The following is a 14,685-nucleotide window of genomic DNA, read 5'->3' on the forward strand; positions in this document are numbered from 1 at the left end:
TATGGACATCAATGGTTCATTTACTATGGATTCGTCATTAACTCTTACGTTAACTGGGACATTCCCTTTTGTTGTACACTATCTACATAAAGTCTAGTTAATATTGGTGACAATATCTAGTCTACATCTAGGCAAAAATTGTAATTAAAAAACAATAGCCGCACGCAACAAAAAAATACAAAAATTAGCATTGAGTACAACATTGGCAAATTTTCCCTAAAGTAAACTACCATACAATTTCAGCTGGATTTATGAAGCTTTTATAGAATAATGAAAAGATGTTGTTAGTTAACTATGGTATACTGTTGAATTTAGAAACATCAATGACCACTTTCCAATATTCACACAAATCTGTAGCATGTTGTAAACCCGTGTCAAATAAATTCATTCTACTGGTTGCTAGCACTAGTATACCCTATACCATCTTACAAAAAAAAAATATATATATATACTGTCTCAACCGGGTATGCAGAGAATACTGCAAATTTCACAGCAGGGAAATTTACAACTTTGATAGATCTGTTATAGATTTAGTCGTATTTCCTTCGAGTTATCATTCTTGTGAGTTGTTTCTCTGAGACTCGGGTATACCGTAAATAAAGCATTGAGAAAATTGCAATATAAACTTCCCCAAAAGTATACCATACCGCTGAATATTGACTTTGTTTTATGACTTTTTTTAAAAATCAATCGCCCATGTTTTGTAAAATAGTTAAACGTGTTTTTTAGTAGACACTTAAGTCCAAGAAGCAAGTTATCATTTTTAAACGATAACAAAATGCGAAAGAAAATTGTTATTTTATTCTATTGTTGACCAACTATAATCTGCAGCCCTATAAAGAAATAAATGGTTTTTGGAAACCAACAATGGATATACCCGTGTCTCTGCAGGGTGTTTGATGTAACCAAAATAATTATACAAGAGTCTGGCAAAAATACCCTTCCAATCTCGCGAAAATAAATTTCAAATGCCTATGCCATGCCAAGAACGCGGAACCTTCTCCAGTGAAATTTACAACTTTTTATAGATCTGGTATAGATTTAGTCATATTTCTTTTGAGTTATTAAACCTTTATAGTCGTTTTTGATAGAGAATCGTTTTTCAGATCCATTCCAAGTTTCCGTATGCTAGCAGGATTTTTGCTAGAAGTTTTCGAATTTTTTACTTTTTCCGGAGAATCTGCAAATTATTCTCAAATATCATGGAATATTCTGTTAGACAAATAGATGTTTTAGTTTGGGAATTATGCGGTGTGCTTTCACGTTGGCGGTTAAATAGTTCTTAAAGTTCGAACTAATACCCTAACTATAGGCCAATGGTTATGGCCTAACTATAGGCCAATTGTATGAGTTCTTGCATATTTGGAGGCGCAAACTGAACACTGCTTCAGATATTGAATAATGGACAGTATTTTACCTTCAACAAAACAAAATATTACTGTGAGGCTATAATAGCCACACAGGTGATTCCATAACTTCCTTTAGATGTACAAAGTACACAACTCGTGAATGAACAGGTTTTTCTTTAAAATTATCAAAACAAGTTGATCTGATATAAGAAGTTTAATGTACACTAGGACTATACGTCAAATTATTTTAATACTTCACGTTTACCTTCGACAAAACATTACTAATAGCCTCACACGTGATTCCTTTATGTCCTTCACAGCTGTAAAATACACAACTCATGAATGAACAGGGTTTTTTTTAAATTTATTTTCTATTTTTGTGTGGACATTATCAAAACAAGTTGATCTGAAATAAGAAGCTTGTAATGTATAGTTTAAAACAAATTGACCGGACGTAGGTGGATAGTTTTACCCGATATACAATTGGTATTTACTCGCGTGTACGATATTTGTAACATTTGAAATCAAATATAAAACGTCGCAAAACTCAATACCTCAAAGAAATTGTGTGATTAACTTATACAGCCATCGAGTTAAATGTTGGTTGTTTGTTCCCCCTTAGCCTATTGAACCTTTTTTGTCAGAAAAAAATTGTCAAACCTCTGAGCTTGATTTCAAATACAATGTATTCTTTTATACAAAATGTAAAACACTTGTATATATCTCATATACACATTTGCATATAGGCTTATTTAATGAATTATATCGTCTCCCAGTGAAAGAGTTGATTTTATTACCTAATTTCACACTAGCATAGCCTATACTTCATTGAAACTATTTACAGCAGTTTGTTTAGACACATACCATAAAACTTGTTAAGTGATTGCTCTTCGAAGCAAGTAGCAAGTACCCAATAAATGTTGCCACTGTAACGCGTGACGTCGATATCGATGACTTGAAACATTACAATATAACGAATCACTTTTTATTGCATTCTAATATATGATTGGTTGTTTCCAACAGTAACTTAATTGACAACGTTTCCACGTTTATTGACCTAAAAATACTTTTTAAACACGTTTGCATCAAATGAAATTTACATAAATAAATATGAAGTAAATAAATATATGAAGAAAAAAATCCGACTTTCATATATCATGTAGACATGTGTCATTAGTTACCTTGTTGATTTCAACACAATTTGGTAAACACATAAACAAAGGCACAACAACATAGAAACCTGTATTAAACAACATTAATGTTTAATTCTTATGTGGTTTGGCTTTGAAGATGTTGAAAAGGTAGGGACCTTGTGTTAACACAAGATAAATGAAACAACCATCGGCAAACTTCAAAACTGCAATTTGTGGTATCAGAATAAAGACAAATAAAATACACACAGACACAGACACCCACACACACACATTATAATACGCACAGATATCTTCGTGTTGGGCCAACGGAGCTGTCATTTTTAATGCAGATTTGGATCCGTTGATTGGGTTTTGCTTATTTCTGAACCAAACCATCCCTGCTTCACCAGGAATTAAACTGCGTGAAGACAAATTCAGTTGGGTAGTCAATATAGCTTTAAGAGAAATTTTCTGCAATGTTTCGGTTCTCCAAATGCGTTATAAATGGGAATACGGGAATCAATTCGAGCTAGGAGGCAATGATTTAAGATGCATTGTTTCATGTATAGTTTGTCTTGGACATTACATTGAGCTCGGGTCATTGTGTTTGAGACTGTTGGCCAGCTTAAGACTCAAAGAAGTTACAGCTTTGTTCTAACTGAGGAGATAACCTTCATGGAAAAGACAACAGGAAATTAAGTTTGTATTTCTGTTTTGACCGTAAAAAAGAATAAGAACTACTTGAGGATATAGAAGCCATACCAGTTAATGGCACTAAGTTATCAAACAATCCATTCCTACTCCGACAGATTGATATTTTTAACGAAGCATGGCCTTGCTCAGTTTGCCGACGAATATTTGCTACAAACTTTTCATGAATGTGTATTTCATGGAGGTCTGCATACCTCAACAAATACATGGTTACAGGACTCACTATTAATATCGGATACTTGAGAAATTTTAAAAAAAAAATTGCTTTTTCTATTTCTTTTGGGGAAGTGAAATTATTTCCGTATAGCCATAAATAATGAAATATGGATTTTTAAGCTTATGTAAACTCCTTAGATTTGACGCATACGAATATAGTGAAGTAGCTTTTCGTATTGATTTCGGTAGATTACCTGATACTCAAATCCAATGACAATGGGGTGCATTATTGCAAGACCTATCAACTTTCATTTCAAAAGGAAGATGATATTTAAAGAAAAAACATTCCAAGTTGCTTTGTTCATATCGCTTATATATTTTGTATAACATAACAGGGAAAGCTGATACAACAGTACAGCATATAATAAATGAAGACTCTACATAAAAAAATCATTTTGTGCCAAAATATATATATATATTGGAGGGAAATTCATATTTTGATCAATGACTATCTAATTGTGAGAAATATTTGGTACACATGCAGTCACAGTCGACTTAACGCAAAATGCTGTTTAGAGTATGAATTCATTTGCATAATAAGAGTTGTGTTTGTTGCTTGACCTTTGTACACCATATCCGCTTCCTCGTTCCCTTATCCCCACTTCTCTGTCGTTCAACATTTTATCAATCGTTATTTGCATTATATAACTTCTTGAACGAAATAACTATATATAGGATGATCAATTTAAAGTTTGAAAGTTGCAATCATGATATGGCAGTTTTGCAGTTATGGCAGTTTGCAGTTATGGCAGTCTCACTATATAATAGTGAACGTTTTAATATTTCAGTAACATTTCTGCAAAACTGTAAAAGGCCAATCTGAGAATACACACAGTGCAGTGTGTAGATTACTGAAGCAGATTAGCATACCAATATTGTAGCATATTTAATATGTTAATAATCAATAAATATATATGAGATGAAGGACAGTCGGAAAGTCAAACTTTGTAACATGTCGTAATTGACAGACTAGACAGAAAGACAAAAGGGTAAAGGGCAAATTAAAACTTAATGAACAAACTAAAACAAATAGACACATTGGGAGGCTTAATTAATAAATCCGTATCTAATTTTCCCCCCTTCCCTCAACTTTCTTTCATTATTGCCTCATCATTACAAGGCAATGCGCCGTATACATATAACGAGTAATAAATTTGGGTTATTCAATCAATTAAAATGATAATAAATTTAAAAAAAAAACAACTTTCGGATGAAAATAGGCTTTGGGATTTAACCCATAGGGAGGAAAATCCAGGGAATCAGGGGAAGGTATCAACCTTTATGTTCTAGAGTTCCAGATTCAGTGACATCTAAAAACAGCTGTAAAATAATTCGAGGGGCTTGATTATCAGCCAAGGTTTATCCGTCCCTTACATCACTTCGATCATGAATTATAAGACTGAGCTTGATGAAATATCTTTTAAAAATTCAGTTAATTGAATATGTTTTTATTTTGTGTGACAGTATATATATATATATATATATATATATATATATATATATATATATATATATATATATATATATATATATATAAATATATATATAAATATATACATATATATATGTATATATATATACATATATATATGTATATATATATATATATATATATATAGCGCTTCGAGATTTTTGGGAGGCGCTTTATAAGTAGTATTTATTATTATTATTATTATTATTATTATATATATATATATATATATATATATATATATAAATATTTTCCTTTTTCATTATGACTTTGAAAGTTACTTTCCTATACCCGAATCTGATAGTTTATACAAAGTATGATTTCAAAAACACCATGGGAGGTTCCAGTGGTTCACGATGGACCAGTTTGGTTGCGATTTTAGTATGTTATGTTCAGACATTTTCCTCGGAATAGACAGGAATAGACGGGGAATAACATAAAATACGTTTTAGAATTAATAATATAATTCACAATTAAATATTGGTATATCTAATATCTATTAGACATACATTTTCTCATCACCATTGTTGTTCATTTCCGAAACATACAAAGTTAGCCTTTTATTGTTTTATAATGATATACATATATTTAAATATAAATATATATATTGTGTCTTGAGTAAGGTCCTTCAAACTTCCTTTTTCCTATTGAAGTGATTTTCAATCAGGAAATGCACCTTGGTAAAGTATAGCTTCTTGTGGTAATTGTGGCTTTACAGAATGTCCTTAACCTTATTTACTTTAATAAATATTTATTTAAAATTGTTACTTTTATAACTCTAATCCATTTATAGCAAACTTACATTATGAACTAATGATGTTTACAATGGTACACTTTTTGCATTTCTGGCATTAACCAACTACACACCAGACAATGTATGTTATAATACAATCAAACCACTCTCAACCGATTTCAAACAGTTCAAAGTGAAATATTTGTCGTTACCTCAAGAGCCACAAGACAAAAGTTAAAGGAATTCTCAACAAAATGTAAACTTTTTAATATTATGTAGACTACCTGCAGTATATGTTAATACCATATATATATATATACTATACATATATACTATTCACTATATATACTTTACATATACAACAGACTATAGAGAACTTTGAACTATATATAGGTAGTTAACGGAAGAGAGAAATGCTAACTGTATATATTTAAGATAAAGATAACTTTCAGAATATTGTATAGGTATAGACTATATATAGGTAACTTGAAATACTTGAGTATTATTAAAAGTTGTATAGGAAAAAGGACATGGTAGGGAACACGTAACTGTTTAGGTTACATGGTAGAGAACGCTTATACAATCCAATATATGTGGAGTTTTCTAGTATTAATACTATAGGTTATAAGTGTAGTGAACTATTAATGTTATCAGGGAACTTCTACATGTGTGATAGGTAAATAACTTGCAATAAATACAATAGGTAATATAGAACTTTTAACACTTAGATTATAGGTATAGCACGTTTAATACTATTAACATGGAGAACTATTAATATCATATGCATGTAGAACTATTAATACTATATGTATGGAGAACTATTTATACTATATGTATGGAGAACTATTAATACTACATGTATGGAGAACTATTAATACTCTATGTATGGAGAACTATTACTACTATATAGAGAGAAATTTGATAACTATATGTTATTGGTAGAGAACCTTAAATAATATAGTTTATGGAGGACTATTACTACAAAAGGTAAGGAACTATGACAATAAAGGCCATATAGGTAGGGATTAAATAAAATGCATATGATGTGGGTAGGCTTATATATTATACAATGGGAAACTCTCATAGCAAGATTGGAAAAATATTTTTTTCTTTGTTATTGTATTAACATAACTTTATGGCAAGTTAAGTCACATAGTGACCCCATGAGGCTTCACCAGCATTACGTTCATACAACTACCATATTAGGGATTAAAATTATAACTTTATTATGTATATATAAATATTATTAAATTACTTTTGTCATATACTTGTAAATTTAATTCTTCAATTTAATAACCTCAAAACCACAACAAATCACTCGTGGCAAGTCGGATTAAAGGATTAAAACTCAATATTACATTTCCTTTTGTTCAGGCATGCAGGTAAACTAATCTATGATCGCCAAAGCAGCATTCTTGTTGCTCGTTCTTATGCCCTTTACATATACCTATTCTGATATATTAAGACTAACCCGAATACATCATGTAATCATATGAAGCTTATACAGAAATGTATACTATTCACAAGTCAATAAAATCGTATAAGAAACTACCAATACGCCCTGTAAGCTATGGCAAGATAAGACATAATATTTCATTTAATTCCAGATTTCTTTCTCTCTACACTTAAAAATAAAACAATAATTCAAAGATCTATAGATGTTGTTATCATGGAGATATTTGTAAATATTCTCCCTGAACCTTCCCTTTCCCCCCTTCAACTATTCAAGTGAACAGTAATAATAACATTTGTTTTTGTATCATACTATGGGGTGTATAGAACTGAGTACTAGTTGTGGCACAGTCAGAGGCAAATGAAGGTAAACAACGGGCCAGTTTATAATGTGGCCTCATCGTTACCTTATTTACACGCTAAGGGTAATTAGTGGCTTAATTGCTTGGAAAACAAATATAATTGAGGATATAAGTATTTACACTAGCCGTGTAGTAATTCATTGTGATGCGGTCTATATTCTGAACTGGTATACATTTTACAACTAAAGAAACCGTTTAAAATTCAGGGTGTCTGCTATATCAAGTTCAAAGGAGGACAGGTTTAATGTAATAAAAGTCAGTTCAATATAATACGTTTGTATGCGTCTGTACTATATACATACATAACAAGACGGATGCCAGAGAATAAAGCTTTGTTTTTGGTTGCCTCGATTTTTTTTTTTTTTTTTTTTTGGCGATGCGTCGCTGCCTTCGACTTTCTTAAAATGAGTTATGAGGTACTGAAGGCTTACTATCTACTTGGAGCGTACATGCTGGTACCCTAGTGTCAGTCAGCCTAGTTTTAAGTGGGATTAGCCAGAAGAATATTATACCATGTTGAGGGTTGTCTTAAGCGATAAGCTCACGGTTAAGTAGTAATTTCAGTATATGTGTTGCCTATCTATCTTGCCATGCATGCAGGGTCAAACAATACGTTGGGTTATGCGTAGCTCTTTCGTGGGCTCCCTTTGTTTGGATTTGTGACATCGGAAACTAAAGAGCTCCATTGAATTACGAAAGGGGCAAAACAAAAATCTTGAGTCAATGAAGCCTAATATTATAAGTGTAACCGGATAATGATGTGGGGTGTTCCCTAAGTGCAACTCCCTAAGTGTGTGGGTCTAAACTTGAAGTAATACAGAAAACATAGCACACGGGATAGTGGTACAATGAAGGTAGAACTGGTGAAAATATATATTAGAAGAAAAAAAAAAATTGCTTTCAATAGAACATAACATACATACAAATATGTTCCACTCCCCCCCCCCCCCAAAAAAAAAATCAAAGAATGTAATGTTTCTGCAGTGCTTGAGTGCAATACTGCATTGAAAACAATTGAATGGAACAACATCACGGAACAATAATCGCTATATTTCGCGGATTTGATACAGGACAGTGGTGACAATGGGGGATATCGGTTACAAGGTAACGTTTAAGACAGGCTTTGACAAATGAAATATACAAGAACAATGAACACTGCTTTTGTTTAAACTGAATGCATTTTGACTATTTTTCAGTTATTCCTGTGCTTCAGATGTCATTTCAATATCATTTTTCATATCTCTCGGTTAAGAATTTTTTTTTTTGTCAAGTATATTAGATCACGGAAAAACGAAGAAATACATTATGATAAATTGTATTTATCAGAGTTCAACAAATTTTCAAGGCAGAAATGGAAAAAAAAACCGGTTTGTAGAAAAGAATTAATGTGAGTTGACTATAAAGATTTATCTTTATAGTCAGTTACTTCACGTAATTATCATTGTTCTTTACCGTGAAATTTCTTTGAGGTTTGTGGCTTAATGAAGGTTTTCAACACCATTGTTTCTGACCACTTTTAGAATGAATTAAACAGAGGGAAATTATTGTAATTTCTCAAACCATTCATTTACTTTAATTTGAATTTTAAGTGAGTAACAGATTGGTGGTTATCGGTCACCTGGAAACCTGATGAAAAATGATGAAGGGAGCCCCTATAATAATCTCAATTTGGATGGAACACCTTAGATCTCGCCCAAATATTTGATTTTACCACAAATGAAAAATGAACATTTTTGCTCGATGGGTTGATAATACAAGAACAATATGTTAATATTAGTGATATTTCAAAATACACTTCAGTTCATTCAGTTTCATATACTGGCGAACTTTCAAAATTCTTAACAATTTTCATCGCATTCTAAAAACAAACGGGGAATCTCTGAATAAAATAAGTTAGTCAAGTATGAAAAAACAAAGCCATTCTCTTTGATACATATTTTTTTTTAAAGTTTTGACACAATTGACTATAATGAAAATTTCAATTTTATAAACGTTATTCATTACTTCAATACGATGTTACTACTTACAAAGTTCAGCTCCGGGTGTAAAAACAAAACAAGGAAATTTAACTTTGATATACTGTACCTTTAAGCCAAACCAGTAAATCATTAGCAAACGTTATGGTGTATAAATTTATTAATTGTATTCATTATTTCAAGAAAATTGATGACTTTTTATATTTCTATCGAAAAAAAAGAGAGTAAAATAAAAGACTCTCGTATTTCCTTTAAAAGTAATCTGAATAAAAGTTAAAATTTAACATTTTAGAAATGTGAATGAAGTGAGTAACTTGAATTAGCTTTCAGTTTATGACTTATATTTCTCCTGACTTTTTGTTAATGCTTATCTTACTTTTCTATTATTCTAAAGTGTTTTAATTACTTTTAATTTTAATTATTGCAGTTTTTGTTTCATTTCAAAGCAAACTTTTGATCACGTTCGAAAACTTGACAAGATAATTGTAGATAAATCAATAAAGAAACTCAATTTTCGTGGTCATAACTTGAATAGAATTACAAGTGAAAGTTTCCTTGCAAGAACTGACCACTCATGAAACGTCCAGTTAGTGTTCTTTCATATTTGATAGAAATATTATTTAACCTTTTTTTCATACAATAAGGAAGATATTGAGCGTCAAGTTTAAAAGAGGCTTAAACGGTATCGCGAGATTGAAATAAATTTAAGGCAAAAATGCAACTTTAACAAAAACATAATCAAACTATATCTGTGTATAACATCAAATATGCCATGTATGTAATCCTTTGTCGCCAGCTAAAAATTGGAAAAATAGTAAAAAAAAGAACATAACTAGGAAAGCCAATATAACAAAATGAAGATGAAATGCGCTTCCTGTGTTTTTTTGGTATTGTTTTTTCCTCTCTCCTGTTTAAACAATTTTTTAGAAATCCCAAAGTAATGAGTAAAAGTATTTGCAAGCAGAAAATAATATATCTCTGTATAATTATCACGTATGCCAAGTGTTACACCAAGTGTATGCTAATTATTGTGTGATCTTTTTTATTCTGCAATCAGTATAACTATTAATAGGCAAGCTTCCACAACGTTTAAAGCCATACGGTACATTAACTTGCATATTAGTATTATTAATGCATGTATGTATATATGTATGTATGTATTAATGTATGTATGTTTATGTTAGTATTTATGCATGTATGTATGTTTATGTGAACATTCCAAGTTTATTATGTTAAGTTTATGAACTAACTGGAGACTAACTAATGTAGAATGCTTTATTGTTATTTTGCATTTGTATACTGACAAGTCATGTACATTCTAATGTATTTGCGACGACACGAATGAATACGTATATGCTACTATAGTATGAACACAGTGTTTTTAATAAGCTGATACGGTTGAAATAAATTAAGATACGGGTATTTAAATTCAACATGAGATGCCATTCCCAGTAACTTTGCCTCTATTGATTTATACTTCCGTGTTGAAACGTTTGGTAAGTTTTCGGTCAATATACGTACACGCACTACATAACTCAAAACAGGGAAGGGAAAGCTACTGAAAATAAATCAGTGTACAACTATGTAAAGACTTTATACAGGGTACTCGTAAAGGAAACGAAAAGATAACAATTAATTAATTTAGTCAGTCAACCATACACATTCAATTAGAGCTAAGACGGTTTAGACGAATTAGGGGCATCCCATGTCCATGTAATCGGAATATGTTGTCATGAAATGGTTGATATTTCTTCATTTTTCAAAAATGAGGCTTTGAGTACAATGCATTGTATGTTTTTTTTTTTGGGGGGGGGGCTGAAAAAAACACCATACAAGTATATTCCAAGCTTATCTTGAAAATATATAATGCTTTTTATAATTTGATAAGGCTATAGTTTTAAGAATGTTTTTAACAGAAATAAGGGGGAAAAGGGATAAATATTCAATGAAACCATGGTAACCTCCAAATGTGCCCATTTCTGTTGATTTTTTTTATGACAATCGTGAATTTTGAAACAATGGGAGGGGGCTGGAGTACAATTATGTAGTATATACGGGAGTGATTAACGATAGAAAGTGCAAGAACAACAAAACACTTTAAACCATTACTCCAGTCCCCTACTTTTCCCCTTTTCGACAAACATTTCCCTATACCCCTCCACTCCGATGAAATCCAATGACCTTCGCGATAGTGAAACAAACGAAAATGAAAGACAAAAAGTAAAATATGGAAAAAAAAGTAGTTAAAAATTGAATCCATTAGTTAAACGACATTAAAAGAACACAATATCTGCAAACAATTCTTGAGCTCACAGCTTTGGAAAAAAACAAAAAAGTCTGAAATTGAATAACAGCAGAACAGTTAAAGTTTGAAGTGGTTTTTACATACACATGTTAGTTATTTATTCAAAACCGGGAAAAAAATCACGTACCAATAGAGAGTATCACCCCATTGATTGAAAACGTGCAATTGCTTGTAATAGTCATAAAATTTAAATAAATTTGAAATAGAAAGTAAAAATAAATAAAACAATGCACATTTTCAATAGGGATCCATGCCAAATATATACAGATGGAAGTATTGGCACATTGCCTTTAAAGAGGCAATTAATAAACTAGAAATAAATGTTATAACAACTGAAGCTTACATGATCGAGGGTTATACACAAGTGAAGGGGGATGAGGGGGGAGGGGAGGGAGAGGGGTGGAGGGTTGTGGATTCACACAAGCAGGCACGTTTTCAGCAAAAACATGTTCGTACCTATTACGTATATATGATGTTTTTTTTTATGGATTAATAGTGACATTAAAAAAATATTAATATGTGATTGAGAAAACAGTAAAACAAAGGGTAAACATTTTTTTACTCTTTTCTCTCGATAAATTCTACCTCACATGTTTTGTTGTGGGCAAGCTAAAAACAAAATAGATTGTTAAGTGCGTTATCCACGACGTACTCAGCTGCATTAACCAAATAGACCTTTACACCCTAACAAAAAAAAAATAACCGACGATTTTCGAGGAAGTATACAGTAACGTATCATAACATAAGCGAAGGATATTTCCACGCTTGATATTATATCGAAGAAATTGCTTACGGTTCACCTCAAAATATGAAAACGACCTAGCTAATTTTGATGATAAATCGACGATAGATACCAAATGCCTAGATGGGGAATAACTTGCAGATGATCACCATCTAAACCGACCCAGCCGGTGAGATTTCAGCGGTCATCAACGGAAATATCATAAACCTTTGTAATAATGAAACAATTCATCAATTTGAGGGTTAGGAAAAGTATGCCTTAAGATCTTTTGCCGCTAACGTTGGTAAGGAAGTCGCCAGTTTTTAGTCGCTGGTAGGACAATTTATACATGCATAAATGTTTTCTCGTTCGATGAATAATCAGTTATGCTTTGCTTACCAGTTAAAGCGGTCTTAAAGGTGTAATACTAATAAAATAAACCCGCATAGGGCCTCCTTTATTACAAAAGGACAAACAACATAACTTTGCCGTAAACTTGAAATCAGTTTTTCTTCTTGTTTTTTAGAAAGAAGGGGTATTGAATAATGAATGAACCATTGACTTTGAAGTCCCATAATGAACATTAAAAAAGAAATTGCAGTGGTTTTGAACCTTTATAATATAGTTGTTCACAGTGTTGGTCAATGTGACGTCAATCTCAAAACTTTGTGTTAAAGTTGTGAATATATTTGGAAACTTAGGTCGAAGCAACAAAGGTTGTCGAAGCATATAATTCGTGTAATTAATTATGTGTAAACGTAAGTTGTCCTGACGTTTCGATCCTAGCAGGCTCTTCTTCAGAGGCTAAATGACAAGTGTAATTGATTAATAAGCTTCAAATTATACCTCTGTATCTCTTGCTTTAAACAAATGTACAACAAATTTCAGTCCTTATTATCACAGGAATATCAAAGTCTACAAGTTTATTTCACAACTGTTCTTATTTTCAGTTATTAATTAACTCTATAAAATTGTAAGATATACAGATTTATGTCTATAAGAAATAAATAATATATCATACTGATATGACAGCCATATTCTTCTGATAAAAGCGAAATCGTGCTAATAATACTTTTGACACTTGATCATTTTTTTTCTCACGTATTTCATTAACTTCGATTTATCAATCAGTAGGTTTGAGTTAAGATGAAACATATATGACCTTTCTACATTTTTTTTAAAAATTTTTGTATCATCACTTTTCAGTTTAAGATGAAACATATTTTATCGAATTGGAAGTTTAAGAAGATAAAATTATATGAGTTACTTTTCTCGCACTTTTTAAAACTACGATATTTAAACATATTTTCTTTTTGCAAAACGTAATATAATTGTTGTTGTTTTTGTTCAAACTTACCTGGGATTTTCATCCAATTAAAGACAGGCCCTTTGTACACCGGTTTTTGTTCATCGTCCTGAATGTCACTATCCTCTTCGTCTTTCTTTCTTTCCGATGCGACGCCATGGTGATGATTTAAATCTTTTGTTTCCTGAGCTATTTCGTGCGATATCAAAGAACCGTAGAAATGTGTGGTATCTAATTCTCCCGAATGAAATTGGTTAGAACATGCCGCCGCCGCCGCCCTGGCGTTCCATGAGTTGGGTAGGGCAGCGTGGTGCGAAGGGTATCCACTCGCCGTGTAACCGGTGAATTGGTCTTGGTAAGATCCCGTTTGGAAAGTCATTTGAGGATAAGCTTGGTTAAAAGCACACGAAGGGTAGGCTGCATAACCGCCTGTTAGGGCCGCCGTACTAGCCATGTTGGTCATACCACCCTGGCCCATCGCTGTGTTCTCATAGGTAGCAAAATGTCCCGAGGCTGCATTCAGTGTCTGACCGTACCGCCAGCCACCGCCAGGGTCACCTGTAACGACGCCTGATTTCCCTCCTCGCCCTGTGTTTGTAACGGGCTCGAAGCCACTTGGAAACCATGCCTCGCCGGGTTGGTATTTAGTAAATAGTGAGTTCAAAAAGTACGAACTCATTTGAACAGGTGATTTGTGGCCTGTTAAGCGCCTCGTTTTATGGCCCTAAGGTAAGCACGATCCGACGAAAATTACCAATGTGTCAAGACAGATGGTTTTCAGCCTGCCTTGCCAAAAAGATGGCGCGAAGGACAAACTCGTTACGTTGCTGTGCAAACAACCAATCAGATTAGAGCTTAAGATCACAACTCGCCGGGGTTTGGAGACGACGGCGCTGCGTTTACCTGCAATATGATTAATACATGTGGGTTATTTACAAACAAAGCAAATA

The 14,685-nt window shown here is 32.4% G+C and overlaps 1 protein-coding gene across 2 annotated transcripts in view; it reads right to left on the minus strand.

Annotated features, from left to right (window-relative positions):
• Positions 1-14,685, minus strand: part of LOC139966290 (uncharacterized) — a 67,795-nt gene that overhangs the window by 22,409 nt on the left and 30,701 nt on the right. For both annotated transcript variants that reach the window (XR_011792531.1, XM_071969145.1), the window contains exon 3: positions 13,787-14,638. Coding sequence is in view for 1 of the 2 variants with exons in the window: in XM_071969145.1 (XP_071825246.1) it covers positions 13,787-14,414 (628 nt within the window). In the remaining variant the exon portion in view is untranslated. The remainder of the gene's footprint in view (positions 1-13,786; positions 14,639-14,685) is intronic.

This window comes from Apostichopus japonicus, chromosome 4 (genome assembly GCF_037975245.1).
Source record: "Apostichopus japonicus isolate 1M-3 chromosome 4, ASM3797524v1, whole genome shotgun sequence".
In the NCBI taxonomy this organism is placed as follows: Eukaryota; Metazoa; Echinodermata; class Holothuroidea; order Aspidochirotida; family Stichopodidae; genus Apostichopus; species Apostichopus japonicus.